Raw genomic sequence first — 17,946 nt, 5'->3', positions numbered from 1 at the left:
CCTGCTGGCACTTCAGTCTTGTCCCACTGCTCTCTAATGACACCATAACATCTTTTTGATGCTGCTTCATATAGTCAAAAGGATCTGCTTACATGGCATATCCTCTTCAACATCAGCAGCAGGGAAGGATTTCTGACTGTAACAAGTAGGAAAGGGAGAGGACTGGACAGGAGCAAAATTCAATCCAAAATTAGAAAAAGGTACTTGAAAAACTAGAACAAAGTCAAACTAACTTGTGCTGACCTTAATTGTGTACTAGGTAAGATCTGTGACTCAAGATCAACTTCAGATTAAGAGAAATGTTATGCTCCAAAACACTTGTTAATAGCCTCATCTACTTACTTAGTTGTATTCAAAAATAGATGGAACATTCTCATTGTTCTTTCAGGCTTTGAATTTTGGGTCTGCTTAGGAGAGTAGGATGTTGCCATTATAACTTAAGGAGTTGGTTGTGAGAGTTAGGGACTGGTGGAAAGAAGTTTCTCCTGCTCTGGGGACTTAGATGGCAAGGCTATTTCCTCATCCAGGTGCATGGGCGGCAGGTGGAGCCCCCGTTTGGGGTTGCTAGACCCCCCCATCCCTTCTTCCGAAGCCCCCACAGCAGGAGCCTTGAGACCACTCTCCTCCTCCCGCCCCCTCCCCCCCTGTAGCTGGAGGAGCCACAGGCCAGTCACATCTTCCTTTCTGAAACCCCAAGGCACTGCAAGGTAAAAGCTAGTCTCTTTAGGAAGAAACTGAGCTTTTTATATGCTCCATGCTGGTTCCAGGGCGGCTGAGGAGGCAGTATGTGCTACTCAGCTTCCTGGGTTCTCCCTGGAGGAGATTACTGATGAACCCAGGAAGCTGAGTAGCACATACTGCCTCCTCAGCTGCCTCGGAACCTGCCTGGGGCATAATAATAAGCAGAAAACTTCCCGGGCAAACCCTGCAACTGGCATGTGGTGGCTGCAGCTCTGCCAGGGCAGGCTAAGCCTGCCATGGCCTATTATATCTACTGCCTATGTCCAGGTGAATATTCTTGTGGGACTTATTAGTCACCTGGAACTCAAGTTAAATGAAGACGTAACTCTGAAAAATTCTATCAAAAGTGTTTTTCTACACGCACCCCCCCCCCCCAATGAATTAGAATTCCATCGATCTCCAAGACAGAAAAACTGGGACTCCATCCATGTAACCAATTAACCCCTGTGTTTATTATTACCCGTTAAAAGTAATACATCAGGAAGGCAGATTATCCAAGAAAAAGTTTTAGCCCAAGGCTTGCTGGATGAGCAGAGTTTGAGTTTTGTACTTTTGGGGAGACTAGATCTATAAGGCCTTACATGGTTTTCTGCCTAGTTTGGAAAGGTTTCAACATAGTGAAGAATGAAGACTTAATCTTTTTCTAGTTTAATGAAAAGCACTGTTGGGTTTGCTATCCCACCACCCCCAACTATTCAAGCCTCAGCTATCTCCTGATCAGGAACCAATCATACCATGTGGTGTGATGCTTCTGTAGTAGGAGGGCCAAGAAGCCAATCAACCTATTTTTATTTGTGATACTTAACCAGATTTAAAGCCAAATACCCAGAATTGTAAAGACTAGTACATTCTACCCAATACGCTACCTATCACCCTAGCTCCTTCTCACGGACACCATATTTTCAAACAAGCATCCTACGTATAGTTCTGCCAAACTCCCCTCATTTAGTAATTGATAACACTTCAAACATTCATTTAATGTTGATCCTAAGTGGGATTCTTAGAAATCTACTTGTGACATTTAATAATCACTCTTTACCTTGAATTCACCTGTGGACTCAAAGAAACATGCCTCTTTCCACCTTGATGAGGATGGACTAGCCATTTTCAGCTGCTACTAGCATGAACATGTCAAACTTTCCCTCTGGGTGTGACATGTCCAGCTGCCTTATAACAAACCAAAATATAAATTCTATGTAGAAGCAGAAGGATCTGTGTAATTCAAAGCATCAAAGTAATAGTCCTTGTGATGAGTTCCCCTGCCTTTCAGGGTGCCATCTGGGACTGGGGTACCACTGAGCCCACCTGATCCACCAGCCTGGGTTCCCTTTACACTGTATTATTGAGGCAAGCCAGCCAAGCCCTCCCTCAGGCTTCAGACTGCACTTTACCAGTACACATACAGGTAGGGACACATGCAGCTGCAGCTATACATACAGATGCTGAGTTCAGCTCTGCATGGGAAGGCTCAGCTAAGGAATTGCCCAGTACTCAAGTACATCTCCCCTCTCCTGCCCCACACCCTCAGAGGGTAAACATCTTGCGCTGCCCAGAGAACTGGACAGCATAAGCTCATGAAATTTGCCCCCTCCCTCAATGTGGAGAGGGATATACACAACTTTCTGCTCCAAATTATGATTTCTGCGCACACTGGTTTTAGACCAAACAAAACAAGTTTATTAACTACAAACAATAGATTTTAAGTGATTATAAGGGATAGCAAACAGATCAAAGCAGATTACCCAGCAAATAAAACAAACATGCAATCTAAGTTTAATATATTAAATAAATGGGTTATAAGTAGCAAATTCATCACCCTAAATGTTCTATTAAGCAGATTGCAGAGATTCTTGAAGGCACGCTGCATTTGCTTGCAGCTTAAAACTCCAGATATTTCTTTCACAGGCCAGACAACCCATTGCCTGAGCTCAGCCCTTCTCCCCTAGACCAGTCTTTTTGTTTTCAGGTGTTTCCAGCAGTCTTCTTTCTTGGGTAGGGAGTCAATGATGAATGAGCCATGATAATGTCACTCCCCTGCCTTAAATAATAATAATAATAAATAAGTTTTTGCATATGGTGTGAATCCTTTGTCTCCCAGCGTGATTCCCACCGCCGGTCAGTGGAAAAATACTCGTATCATGGAGTCCAGTACCAGGTGACTTGGTCACATGTCCCTGCAGCCATAACTCAGACACTGTTTGCAGCATCCCCAGGAAGGCTTCCCTGGAAGGTGGGAGATTAGCAACTTGAAAGACCTATTGTTTTCCCTAATGGCCCTTCCCAACCAGCCATCTAGACTGATTGCATTCTGTCTAGTGGGCGTTCCCCAGGTGTAAACACATTTGTAATAGATGCATAGACCATATTCCTAACTTCAGATACAGAAAAGATACATGCATATAAATAGGATAATTATATTCAGTAAGTCATAACCTTTCCAATGATATCTTACATGCCTTATCTTGCATAAAATACATCATAGTTATGCCATAATCATATCATAAAAATATCTCCATGAAGAATATGAGGGTGTAATGCCACAGTCCTGACTTACATTAATAAAATACTAGCTAGGGGAAGGAGGAAGTTTTTCTCAATTGCTTTGCAGTCTATGTTATCCTTCCTGTCAGTCAGTAAAATGAAATCAGCTTGAGATTAAGTGCTCAGAACTATCTATACAAAAAAGAATTTGCAACAAGAGTCCTGCATTGTCATACATTTCATTATCTCTTCCATCTGACGGGAGTCCCAGGCTAGCTTCCACTCTTTTTTTGGAGGGTGGGGGGGGAGAAATGGTTGATCTACAATAGTAACTTGTACTCAATCATAAAATAAATATAACATCTGTATCTCTTATTAATAAAGTTGCATCTGTCCCTTCATATATAAAGACATACGCCCTCTTTTTATATGAAGATTAAAGACCATGAATCAGATTCTGCTTTGTTACACTGACGTACATATGGAGATTTCCTCAGTCCTCTCTACTGTTGTTCTGGATTTTCATCAATGTAACTAAGAGCAGAATTTCCCCCCGTGTTTTATTAGATGACACGTAGTAGCTCAGATGGAGATTTCTGCCTCTTGTCTGTTGAGCTAGTCACATAATATTGAATTTTTTTTTTAATTATAGGAATTGTAAATATATTTTATACAGCTGGGAAGAGAGTCCTCCGATTTTTATGTGTATATATGCACATGCTGTAACTATTTCCAAGAGCAAGTGGGATATATCAGCATAAATTGTTCAGTTTTTTTCTTTATAAATGGTCCACACAATTATACTGAGTTTCTTCTGTTAATATTGTTAAAACACAAGTCTGGTTTTGTCATCTTCCCTCCCTTCTAAACACAGACCTGGGATTGTTTATGCACACAAAATATCTATGGCTTTTAGGAAGGTTAAAAAAATGCATTGAAATTCAGTCCAATATCTAATTGTATATTGTATACAGCCTGAGCGAAAGTTCATACATATTCATTGTCTTCAGTGGGAGCTGAGGGTGCTCAGTCAGATGAGGTCCCTAAACCCAGATCCTGCAAATACTTAAGTACATGTAGGACTACTCACGTGTGTGTATATATAGTCATACAGATGCTTAATTTTTTGCTTTAGGGCTATATATAGATTCAGGGGGTCTGTGCTTGGGGGTCCAGTTGCTGGATTGTGGGCTTAAGTTTGTACTTGTTACTTTTTAGTATGACATTTGAAATGTGCATTCTGTAAGGTCTATACATATAAACTTTAAAAGAACTAGAATTGTCAGATGAGGAACATTTTCCTGTCAAATATTTTTATTTTAATAGACATTAATAGGTAGTATCAAAAATAGCTACTATTGCATTACTGCCTTAAATCTAGGTAAACATTAATACCGTGTATAATTTTATACAGGCCTTCTCATGTGTGACAACTAGATTTCCTGTTAGTATTAAAGAAAGTACTACATTTCCTGCCATGCATGGGCTTGATTATTCGTGTCATTTACATCAGTGTAAATCAAGTTGAAATTCAACTCCTTTGAACTCAGTAGAGCTGCAGTTGTGCAAAATGCAGTTGCAATCAGAATCAAGCTCTGTAGTTTTAAAGCTTCATTGTTTCTCACAAGGAGGTGTGTGTGTGTGATCAAATTAATTGTCTATTTTGAGTATTTGGCATTGGTTTTGGTATTTTTGTTTAAAATGTCTACACAACCTTGTATTTTTTCTTTGGAATATTGGAGACTTCTTATTATAGAGAGGTAATTCATTTACTCTAAATGTTTAATAATAGTACTGTATTTACACTGTTGTTCTGCAGTCCTCTGTCACAATCCTTGCTAAGAGAAGAGCAATTTCAAGATGATCACCTATGCAAAGTAAATCTTTTCCTCCTGTTAGAAGAAGGTCATTCACTCCCCATTGTCATTTTCTTCCACTGTGAAAATCAGCAGTGTGTTTCAAAAGGTACCCCCATTGTGTATATTAGCTTTGGGATATGCGAGTATTCATTATATGCTCACACCATGAAATTCATATTACTTGACCCAGATTCCAAGTCTCTGGAGTTAACCATTAAATAAAGTATTGTGCTCTTCAAATTATTGTCCCCATGGGTGTGCTGTATAAGGTATGTGCATATACCAATGCACTCTCAATTGGAGATTTTTGTCATTAGTGTCTGTGGGTCTGTGCCTGTGCCCTACACTTCCTGTTCTAGTACCAGGCTATATAGGGAGGGGCAGACTTACAGCCACTCCAGTTCCTTCTCAGCTGCCTACAGCTTGAACTGGAGTGTCCGTGTCCACTACATAGCTCATTCATCCCCTAGCTTATCTCGTTCGTATTTCTTTGTTGTTGTAGTATGCTTTGTTTAGTTTTAGCACACAGTTTGTCCTTTTGGGGGTGTCCCCCACTTTATTTTCAGTCAGGGCCTACTTTGGTCCCTGTCTGTGGACTTTCCTGGGTTATGCCAAAGATCCTGGGTTTCGCACCCAGCCAGACCTGCCACATGTCCTTCCCCTTCAGTGACAGGCATTCACCTGCCTTCTCTGCTTTGGAGAGTCTCGCATCCCCTCTAAGTACAAGGTCTGATCTGGCTTCGAAAAGCAGATCCAGAAACCTGAGGGAGAACAGATTGAAACTGCTACTTATGGAGTGTTTCCTGAGACTGGCAGGGTCTGAGATCCCAACCAAACATTGGCATCAACAGCTCAGAATGCTCTGGTGACTGTGCCAGCCTTGGCTCTGGTAAGCAAAGAACATATGGAGAGCCTTTGGAGTTTTTGAAATCCTCTGATACGAAGAGGCCCTATTTCCTAGAGAGGGAGCCCAGAAGAGCGGAACCGTCACCCTTAAAGCCAGGGAGCAAGGAGGACTCATATCTCAGTTTGGGTATTGCTGAGTCCTGCCTCCTGTGGTACTGATACTTTGGTACCACCCAGAAAGACTTCCAGTTTGAAGACGTCTACCAGCAAGGAACCCTGGGTGGCACCAGTGTTGGTACTGGAATTGGAGTCTTCAAAATGCATGGACCCATTGAAAAACAAGGACTTGAATCATCCTCTGTACTGTCCTCATAGAGTCACGGCAAGGAGTGCACAGATTGCTCATCACTACCAACCCCAGTATTGCTCAACATGTTTGCTCCCAAGGAACAGTACCCAAAGTCACCAGCATCATTCGGGTTCCTCTCCCATGCAGATCTTCATATCCTGGAAAAATATGAATTCCCTCTGCTGAGTTTTCCTGTAGGTACCAACATTTGCTCTGGAGCCAGCCTAATCTCTGGTGCTACCACACCATCTCATGAAGACTCAGACTCCAATACCAAAGTGGTTACCACTCTCTCCTTGGCCTCTGGTACTACCGTCTGTAGCTCCTTCACTAGACATAGGAAAGGATGTTTCCTCTGCATCCGTCCAGGATTTCATCACCTTCCTATTCCAGCCTCCCTCCCTTGATGTACATCCTGAGAATGAGACCCCCCCCTGCAGTAGACATCTAATTCATCAGCCCTGGCAGGAGCACCCTGGGGACTGACCCCTTTTGGTTATGCCCCATCACAATGGGCTTTCTGGAATCCTTGGGTCCCCTATGGAAAACAGTTACACAGCAATACTGTGTAGAAGAGGACCCTTCAAGACCAATAGCCACTGATGGTTCATGACCCTCTTCCTCAGGAAGAACTTCCATAAGAGCAAGAGCTAGGTGTAGAGGAGTCACTACCATCCAATAAATCCTCCTCCTCACTAGATGAGGCAAGTATGTGCCCATTGCCATCCTGCACAGATGACTTCAAGGCCATTTAGAATTGCAGAGGCCTTACAGATTCCATTGGAGAAAATGCAAGAACCTCCACACTCCTTGCTGGGCATCCTCCAGATCACTTCTCAAGTCACGATTGTATTATCTATCAATGACGCCTTATTGTCACTAGCCGACACAGTGTGGCAAACACCAATGACCATCCCACCCACTTCCGAATGGGCTAACCTAAACTCTTTGGTCATTAATTCTGTCAACAAAAGAAATGGACAGTATTGGTCTAGATCAGGCCTCTCCAACAAGGAGCTTAGGTGCCTGGACCTTCTCAGTTATAAGAGTTATTCTTCAGCCACTCTACAATTCCCAGTTATTAACTATCAGGCTTTGATGGCAAAATATGACTTCACAAATTACTTGAAATACTCTCATTTTATTGATCATTTGTCTCAAGACTAGAGGGAGACATTTCAAGCTCTCATCACAGAAGGCCAGATGATCACTTAAACTTTCTTTCAGGGTTCACTTGAAGCAGAGGACACAGCTTTGAGTTCTGTTGCAACTGCTGTAGTCATGTGCTGTGTTGTGTTGTGTCATGGCTGCAATCCTCTGGCCTGCCTAGGGAAGTACAGAAGACAATGGAGGATCTTCCGTTTGAAAGGTTAAGCTCTTCAGTGTTGTCACGGAGTGATCCCTCCACTCTCTCTCACTTCTTCTAAGTGACCGTTTTTGATGCATTGGTTGAGGGTCGCACCAACCTGGATCCTTTGCTGCACCAACCCATTCTTCTTCAACATTATGGAGTCTGCCTCTCCCATTTTCTCCTTCCTGGGAGCTCATCACCTCTGACAGATGAAACCTAGATGTAGTTTTCAATTCCATCCAGTTCAGCTCCATCCATCCCTCTTACTCCCCTTCCACATCCTCTTCTGGGACCCTTTTCACAAGGGTCTCTTACAGCAGGAGTTGCATTCTCTCCTGTACTTCACTGGAAAAGAGGTCTACTTTATGGTTCCCAAGAGACCAGGAGGATGGAGACTGACTCTGGATCTCAGGATTTTAAATATCTTTGTCCTCAGTCAGTGGTTCAGGATGATAACCTTGGCAGTGATGATTCCATTTTGGGATCTAGGGGACTGATTCATTGCCCTTGATCTCCAGGATGCATACTTTCATATAGCTATTCAGCCTTTCCACAGATACATCCCATGATTCATCATTGGCAAAGACCACTATCAGTACCATGTCCTGACCTTTGCCTTTTCAACTGTCCTGAGGATCTTGACAAAAGTCCTATTGACCATTGCAGTCCATCTTCATCAGATGGGAATAATTGTCTTCCCCTGTCTCAGCAACTGGATCTTGCTCCTTTCTCAAAGTATAGCTAACAACCAACAAGGCTCTATCCCTGTTCCACACTCTGGGCCTCCAACTCAGCATGGAGCAATCTGCTTTCACACCTATACAATGAATAGAATCTGTTGGAGCCACTCTGGACACCACACTTGCCAGAGAGTACTTGCCTATGGACTGGTTTTCTATGATGTCCACCTTCATTTGCACACTACAACAGAGCCTTCAAATCATAGCAAGGATATGACTTAAACTCCTGGGCCACATGGCAGCCTGTACATTCATAACACCCCTTGCAGGTCTATGCTCTTGATGTCTCCAAGTATGACACAGATCTATCTACATCCTGACCAAGCACAAGCTGTTCAAACCAGTGGCAATACCTTGGAGAGTTCTTGAGTCCCTCGACTGGAGGAAGGATCCTCAAAAGGCCTGTGTGGGAGTTCTGTGTTCGCATCTCTTCTCCTCCTTGCTCTCCCCCCCCCCCCCCCGCCAATATCAGCACAAACCCCTTTCCAAGAATTTTCAGGTCAAGGCAAATGGACCCTCAGCACTGTTATTCCTCTATATCAGCATTCTGGATCTCCAAGTACTTGGGTACTCATGCTGTCATTTCCTACCCAGCATCAGAGGTCACCTAGTCAGACAGGGCTGCAGTATATTATATAAAACACCAAGGGGAGCAAGATCTCAGTCCTTATGCACAGAGTCCATAAAACTATGGAATTGGTGCATATCTCACATCCTAGAAATCTCAGTTTCACCTATTGTGGTTACAGAACACTGTAGCTGACTCCCTGAGCAGGATTTTCCGTGAAGACCACAGAACACAGTATTTCAGGAAATTTGTCTCACCAGGGGCTCCTCAAAGAGAGATCTCTTTTTGTGATACTGTTCAACAGGAATTGCCGGCATTTCTGTTTGAGGGGAGGGCATGCTTCCAAGTCACTGGGAGATGCTCCTCTTGGCCTTGTATCTGGCTGTATGCTTACTCCCTAATGCCATTGCTCCTTAAGTTCCTGAACAAGCTGAAACGAGAGATGGGTGTCCATCCTTAGAACACTATCATGGCCACCTAGGTCTGGCCAGCACAGTTCCTGCGATGGGCTCTTTGCCTTCCTCTGACAGCAGACCTCCTGACCCAGGAATCCAGCACCAAGACTCACCCCAACATCTTGTGTCTCCACCTAAAGGGCTGGCTCCTTGACGACACTCTGACATAGAAGGAGACTGGTGTCTAGAGGTCCAAATAATGCTGATGGAAAGCTGAAAACCTGCCACAAGGAAAACTCACCTAGAGAAGTGGAATAGTTTCTGAAGCTGATTTGTCCAATGATCCATAATCTCCTCTTGGGTCTCTCCTCACACACATTTTCAATTATGTGCTAAATTTAAAAATTATGGCTCTATCACTGACCTCAGTTAAGGTTCACTTAGCTGCCATTACAGTGTTCCACTGTCTGACTGAGGGTGAGTTGTCGCTCACCCTACTGCTGCAAGATTCATTCTGTTCAACCTCTTTCCACGTGTCAAAGAACCTACTCCACTTGGGGACCTCAGCTTCATCCTCAATGCCTTGAGGAATCTTTTGGGGACCTGTTACTTTCTTCATTTGTGCTTCAAGACTTCATTCCTCATAACCATCACTTCGGCCACATGGGTAGGAGAACTAGGAGTGCTAATGGCTGATCCGCCATACAAGTTTCAGAGTAGCAGCCGTGTTAGTCTGTATCCGCAAAAAGAACAGGAGTACTTGTGGCACCTTAGAGACTAACAAATTTATTAGAGCATAAGCTTTCGTGGACTACAGCCCACTTCTTCGGATGCATATGCTCTAATAAATTTGTTTATGCTATTATGCTCTAATAAATTTGTTAGTCTCTAAGGTGCCACAAGTACTCCTGTTCTTATTGTGATAAGGTGACTTTACAGCCCCATTCTCACTTCCTACCTAAGGCCTTATCAGATTTCCAAATCAGTCAGGACATTCAACTGCCAGTTTTTTACCCCAAACTTCTCAGGAGAGGAAGCCAGTCTCTTCTACCTTGATAGCATTAAGCCCTCTGGGCTTCTCCCAGACTTTAATTCTTTTACGGAAAGAATGAAAAGGCATCCAAGGTCCTCCAAAAGTGTATCAAAATGGGTGTCAGGATGCATCCTGGCATGTTATGAGACTTCTGGTGGTGTGTAACCCACTTAGTACAAATGGCCACTTCACCAGGGCTCAATCTAACTCCAGAGTTTTATCCAAGAATATACCTATCTTGGACATTGGCAAGGCTGCACTGAATTAATTGCCTCAACACCCTCGTCTATATTTGAGGTACTGCTCGGAAATCTCCTAACGTGGAGCACCAATAACTCAAAGAAGGAGAGTTTACTTTCCTTGTACGGTATCAGAAGGGTAGCCGTGTTAGTCTGGATCAGTAAAAAGCGATAGGGTCCTGTGGCACCTCATAGACTAAAAGACATATTGGAGCATAAGCTTTCGTGGGTGAATACCCGCTTCGTCAGACGCATGCTTGTACAGTAGCTAGCATTCTTTGAGGTGTGTTGGCCCTAAGGGTGCTCCACTGCCCACTCTCCCCTTTGCTTTGGGATCTTTGACTCTGGACTTTAAGGTTCAGAAGGAACTGAAGTAGCAGCAAGTTTGCCCTTCCCTATATACCCTCGTACTGGAGCACAAGGATGTGTAGGGCACAGGTGTGGACCTGTGGACACTGCTGTCAAAAATCTCCAAGAGACCATCCTGACATGGTGCACCCATAGGGACTATACATCTTAAAGAACTCATTACTGTATAATGTAAATACTCTCTCCTTTTTCCTTAGGAAGGATAACATTTATGAGTAATTCAAAAAATAAATTTTGAGACCCAGTTTACCAAGAATCTGAGCCTGTTAGTTCAGCATCTTCAGTTCTCATTCTTTCCTGTTGCTGAGATTTATGATTTTATAACATCAGTATTGCAGAAATACAATAGTATATTTAAAGGATTATGGTGTGGCCTTGGGAGTCATATGTGCACCTTGAGCTCTGTCTCAACAGTGGGCTCCCTATTCCCATCCCCAGTAGTAATACCTGAGAATCACCTATGCAGGGGATTCTGTGCAGGTGTTTTGTGAAGCAGAATTTGGCTGATTGTGCTGTGTTCATTTTCATTGGTGTGCCATTGTCTAAATAATCTTAGAATTTAAGTTTATTCCAGAGGAAAAGCGGTGAAAAAGCTAACATTCCATTTGTCTTTCTCTTTTGTATTTAGTTTTAAGCATTGGTGAAGGTGGATTCTGGGAAGGCAGCACCCGAGGACTTGTTGGATGGTTTCCCGCAGACTGTGTTGAGGAAGTGCAGTGTAAACCAAACGAAAGCAGACCAGGTAAGCGAATACAATTCAGCAATAATTTGCACAGTAACAAATGAAACGTGTCTAGTTGAGCACTGAGGTGGCCTAAATTAGAATATATTACATGGCCTTATTGTGCAACACTGGAAATTGAAGAATTAAATAAGACTGAGCACTTAATAAAGATCAGTGAAGATGCGTTTATTGATCAAACTTTCCTGGTCTTTGTCCAAGCCAAACAATCTTTTTCAGAAAGCAATCTCCTGTAAAGTACTGGTATAACTCTCAGGTAGGGAATGATTATAGACATTTTTTAAGGGAGCACTATGTTGTAGTTTTATGTTCTAATAGTGTATGAAAAGTCTCTCACTGGTTGATTAAGCACTTGAAGGAAATTTGACTGTTGGCGTCCCAAATTGGGATAGTGACAAAATGTGTTAAATTGCCATTTTATTATAATAAACCTTTTCACTGCTTTGAACCTTTAATAACTTTTTGAGGATGTAGGTCTAAAGATAATCTTCATAAACCCTAGTTTGCAAAGAGTTAGTGATAGAACTAAAAAAACCCTAGGGATGGGTTTAGGATTTGACTGGAACCCTTTTTTTTTTAATTAGAAAGGGGGGAGTGAGTGCTGTATTTTTTTTTTAAAATAATACAGTAATTTCAAAACAAAATAGTTTGCAGGTTTCAAATGCTGGTTAATGTTTTTGAAAATTAAAACTGGTATTATTCTATGCAATGATGTTTGGCAAGAAACAATGAACAAATTTAGGTGCAGATTCTGCAATGAGCTTTGCATGGGCAGACCTGTGCCCGTGGTAATCTCAATGAAGGATCAGAACCTTAATCCTTCTGTTACTGTGTTCAGCTGCAGCTTTTGTGGCTTCTAAGGGATACTCCACGTACGTAGTACAAAGGCCACTTAAAAGTGTTGCTATACTGCTATTAACTGAGTTCTCCATTTCTACGTGGTTGTGCCATAAATAAAGCAAAGACAATTTTATTTAACCACAGTTTATGGTTCCAGGTATTACAGCATTCATGAATCAAAAATAAATTGGCTACAATATTTATTTAAAGAGTAATGCACCTAATGCATCATAGCTACTTTCCCTATTTTTAAGGGAATATGGACATGCTCATATATTCAGATTGAAAGCTCACTGTGAACTATAACAACTTCCAGAGTATATTAGTGATCTAATAAGTATGGACTGGATACCACGGAATGGTCTAAATGAGCTATTAAGGTGTTAGATCATTGATCTGTGAATGAAGAACTTCTTGCGGATGTAAAGACATTACAATATAATTTTTGTACTGGCATTCATACAAAAAAATCAGTATTTCACAGGTGATTATAGTCTGCCCATGCATAATTTGTGTTCAAGTATGACCTTTGTGTAGACAGGATAGGCTTGAGAAGGAAACACTGATCCAGACTGTTGAAGAATTAACGAAAGCTGAAAAACTGGAGGTCTTGTAGGATTTGATTATTTTACTATGTAAAGGAAGGGGTGGGATGAGGATTCAGGGATAGGAGTTAGGGTACGTTTACACAGCCTGCAACAGTGAGGCTCCCAGCCTGGGTGATAGAGTTGGGCAAGCAGGCTTGCACTAGCACTCTAAAAATAGCTGTGTAGGCTAGTGGTTCCCAAACTTGTTCCGCCACTTGTGCAGGGAAAGCACCTGGCGGGCCGGGCTGGTTTGTGTACCTGCCACGTCCGCAGGTTCGGCCGATCGCAGCTTCCAGTGGCCGCAGTTCGCTGCTCCAGGCCAATGGGAACCGCTGGAAGCGGTGCAGGCCGAGGGATGTACTGCACGCGGCAGGGACACAAAACGGCCTGGCCCGCCAGGGGCTTTCCCTGCACAAGCAGTAGAACAAGTTTGGGAACCACTGGTGTAGACAGCACTTTGAAATGGGCTCTGAAGCCCACCCTCCTCCAAAGGCTTCAGTGTGAATACTTTAATATTCATTGGGCCAGAGAGTGAGTGTGAATGGGAATGACCTCAAAGCACAGTGGCTTGCAGGTTATAGTTCCCGCTCCAATTAATATTTAAATATTTTATACAAAATGCAACAGATTGAACAGGAAAAATTGATACCAGAATACCCTATTGCTGTCACTGGGGAGATAAGTAATCTGGGTTCTAATCCTTGCTCCAAATCAGGCAGAGTGGGGATTTGAACCTGGGTCTCTCACATCTGGGACTACTCTAGCCATTGAGCTATAGGTAAGGTTAAGATTTTGTATTGGTTATTTTTTTTTTTTTTAGTAAAAATAACCGACAGGTTGTGGGCAATAAACAGAATTTCACAGAAGCCCACAACCTGTCTGACTTTTACTAAAAATAATGTGTGTGTGTGTGTGGGGGGGGGGGGGGGGGGGGACGACTGATGGTGGGGAGAGAACCGAAGCCCAAGACACATGGGTAGGGTGTGGGGGGGTGGGAGAATGAGAGCCTAGTCCCCATTGTGGAGGATGGGAGGGCTCCAGCACCCGTGGCTGCCATAGCCTGGGAGCTGCGGGGACTCAGGGCGGGTGGTGTCCAGTGGTGTGGGGCCCCTGCAGGCTGATATCTCTGGTCCTGCCACCCCAAGGCTGAAGCTGCCACAGAGGTCTCTGAAAGTCACGGAATCTGTGACTTCCATGCCAAAATCTTATCCTTAGCTATAGGACATAAGGACAGTGGTAGTACCATCACCACCACTTCTCTTGAGAAAGGATTGACCTGATTTAGGCACCTAACTCCAAGAGAGGATTCATAGCTATGAATCCTGAGCAAACATAGGTGCCTCTCTCCAGCCCAGATTTAGAGTGCCTAACTCCCTTTGAGAGACAACCCCTTGTAATGATCCACAGGTCTCAAACCCAAGCCCACAGGATTTATGTGAGAGGCCACATTCTAATCCTCCATCTGGCAGCCCGCTGGCAACTGCTGACCTAGGACCCAGCGTGAGGGTCCATCCCTGAGGTCCAATTGGTGGAGTTCCAGAGTGGGTGATTAGCCCACTTGGACCTTCTTAAGCCAGCATCAGGAACAGGAAGCTGTTCAAACAACTGGGCTCCACTCTGCTCTGGCTGTGCCCCCACCCTGATTTCCAGGCATCTGACTTGTGATTTTGATCTCCAGTTTGTCTACTGCTCCTGGTATCCTGACCCAGAAGACTCTTAACTCCTGTCCCACGACTGTAGAGTCTCACTCCAACTACTAGGTCTGGCTGCCCATGGCCCTGTTACCCCTCCTTGGCATTTTCTGCTGGCTAGTTTAGGTGGCTCCCTTCTCAGCCTGCTGGCTTTTGTGAATCCCATTGTTAGGTGCCTAACTCTCCCCATCCATTGTATAGCGAGCCTAGGAGTCTAACTTGGGGCTGTGGATTCTACTAGGCAGAAGAGCACCTAGATTCAGTGTTGAAATGTTGCTCATTTAAGTCCCCTTTGTGGATCTAGCCCTAAGGTTCTAGTCTTGCAACTGGATCCATGTGGGTGGACCTCTATACCCTTGCAGAACCTGGTGAAGTCAGTGGGTCTCCATGGAGTTTCAGGAGTCCATCTGTGAATATGCAGTTGCAGTACTAGTGCCTATGCTGTCCCCATCTTTATACTTCCTGGTTCATCCTGTTTTCTCTCTCTTTTTGATTGTAAGTTCTTTCAGGGCAGAAACGTTGTCTCTGTGTATCCTACTGCACTGATGACGTGACATAAGACTGGAAGGAACATCCTGGGTCATTGAGTCCAATATCCTGCTATCACAGTTATATTAATCCTGTTCATAAATTTATTAAGTGCCATCATAAAATTATCTAGGCTATTTGCCTCCATTATTCCTGTTGGGAGGGTGTTTCAGAACCTCACTCTCTGATGATTAAAAACCTTCTTCTGATTTCCAACCTAAATTTGTTCATAACCTGTTTATACCCATTTATTCTTGTGCCAACATTGTCCTTTAACTTAACTAGCTCTTCTCCCTCCCTGATATTTACCTCCTGATGTGTTTATAGAGCGCAACCATATCCCATCAGCCTTTGTTTTGCAAAGCTAAACAATCCAAGTTCTTTTAGGCTCTCCGTTCCCCTGATCATTCCAGTAGACCTTCTTTGCACCTGTTCCAGTTTGAATTCATGTTTCTTGAACATGAATGACCAGCATTGTATGCAGTATTTTTGGCACTAAATCATCTTTAAATGTACACTGTTCTCTTTGGGGAATTGAAAAATAATTTGATAAACATTTTGGACCAATTTTCTATAATTGCCTGTGAAGTTGTGCACTCACATGTGGGTTTTGTAGGTAATTTTGAAAACACTCACCCTCTTGGAGTCTGAATGAACGAATACTTCATTGTGTGAAATACTATATATTGAAGTATCAGAGGGGTAGCTGTGTTAGTCTGAATCTGTAAAAAGCAACAGAGGGTCCTGTAGCACCTTTGAGACTAACAGAAGTATTGGGAGCATAAGCTTTCGTGGGTAAGAACCTCACTTCTTCAGATGCAAGACTGAAGAAGTGAGGTTCTTACCCACGAAAGCTTATGCTCCCAATACTTCTGTTAGTCTCAAAGGTGCCACAGGACCCTCTGTTGCTTTTTATATATTGAAATTATTCTTACTACTGAATCAGTAAGGACATGAGGGTTTACCAGTGATGCATCAGAAAAATGTGATGTATTAGAACACTATCATTACTGAAGTATGATAGGGATTGAAAGCAGTTGATAACTGCATATGATAAATTAAGTCATTTCCTTTCTGCACATGAAACAAATGCAATGTAAGCTGACTGCCTTACAGGCAGAAGTCAGTCCGTACTCCCATAGAGTAAAAAAAAATGCAAAAATCAGATAGGAAAAAAGTTAATAAGTATGGTGAAAGGATTACAGATTAAATTCTAGTTTCTGGGACTGTTTAAAGGACATTAGCTAAGAAGTGTCACAAACCTGCACAAGTTGTGAGAACTCACACCATAGACGGTGCAAAGTAGCAGAGATTTCATGCCAGTTCTTTAGAGGAAAAAAAAATGCTCAGTGTCCCAAATTGCACTGCAGAATTCAGCACTTTTTATTCATCCAACAGCACAGTAACTGATTTTTTTTTCATAGCATTTTCTATAAATGGGATCTCAGAACATTTCTTCAAGTAACCTGCCTTCTCCATTAAGTTTAGATAATAATGTTTAATAATAGCTTGTCACTGGCATGCCACAAATGAGCGAAAGAGAGCTTATTTGTGGAAAAACAAACTGCAATTAAACATTACATTCTCAATAAAATGGTATGGGCAGATCGTCCTTGCAATGCTGATATAAAATCTCCCTCCTACAGACAACATCTTCACACCTTGGGCATCCATATCACTATTGAGACCCTTCCATAGGAGTGGACTAGGCATTGTGAAACCACCAGTGCTGCCTGTGACTGTTTTTCTCTCCCCCGCCCCCATGTGCCACAGCTGGAGGTCTGCCCTAATGCACGAACTGTCCTCAATGACTATAGCCCAGATTAACACAAGCTGAGGCTCTATGCACACCATGACATGGCTCTTCCCAGTTGCTCCCTCCCTGCGCTATGGCCCATGGTTTTGGTGAGGGTCCCCAGAACAGTGGATCTTGAAATTTATGCCCCATTGAGATGCATGAGGCAGTTCACCCCTCATAGAGCTATCAGGTTCAAACTATCTGCACACTTAAGCAGATGTCACTGCATTGGTTACACTTGAGTCATGGTTTTTAAACTTTTCTTCACTATTATGAGACCTGGAAAATGTTTTTAAAATAAAAATTCAGATTTGTCCTTCACCTCATGACTTCTGGACCTAAGGCTTTATACACAGGCTATAATAGCCTTGCACTGATTTCAGTTAAAGCTGCAATTGCTGAGCACCTCTGAAGAATCAGATTTCATTGTGGGTGTGTCATGTTTGGCACCCACAATAGTGGATGCTTTTTAAAATTTAGCTTAAGTGGCTTGCTGAAGGACGTAGGGGAGGCAATGTTGGATCTGGGATTAGAAATGAGGAGTTTCTAGTAAGCAGTCTTGTGCCCAGAACCACTTTTTTTGAATAAGGTCAGTTGGGAGTTCATTTCTCAATGAAGGAAACATGAACATTGGTCCAATAAAACTAAGATCCTTCTATTCCTGTAGCAATTGTTGATCGAGTAGACACTCAACTTGATTGCATTTCTTTGGTTGCATAACTAGTGATGGCACATTTGATCAATTCCAAATATTCAGAGAATGTTCTAGGCATCAGTCAGTGGGTAGAA

General features: G+C 42.9%; 1 protein-coding gene across 12 annotated transcripts in view; it reads left to right on the top strand.

Annotated features, from left to right (window-relative positions):
- SHANK2 (SH3 and multiple ankyrin repeat domains 2) overlaps positions 1-17,946 on the top strand; it is a 640,917-nt gene that overhangs the window by 298,838 nt on the left and 324,133 nt on the right. For all 12 annotated transcript variants that reach the window (XM_065592634.1, XM_024100174.3, XM_005304567.4 and 9 more), the window contains one exon: positions 11,600-11,713. In XM_065592634.1, the coding sequence (XP_065448706.1) occupies positions 11,600-11,713 (114 nt within the window). The remainder of the gene's footprint in view (positions 1-11,599; positions 11,714-17,946) is intronic.

This window comes from Chrysemys picta, chromosome 4 (genome assembly GCF_011386835.1).
Source record: "Chrysemys picta bellii isolate R12L10 chromosome 4, ASM1138683v2, whole genome shotgun sequence".
Taxonomy (NCBI): domain Eukaryota; kingdom Metazoa; phylum Chordata; order Testudines; family Emydidae; genus Chrysemys; species Chrysemys picta.
This window is presented reverse-complemented; position numbering and strand designations above follow the sequence as displayed.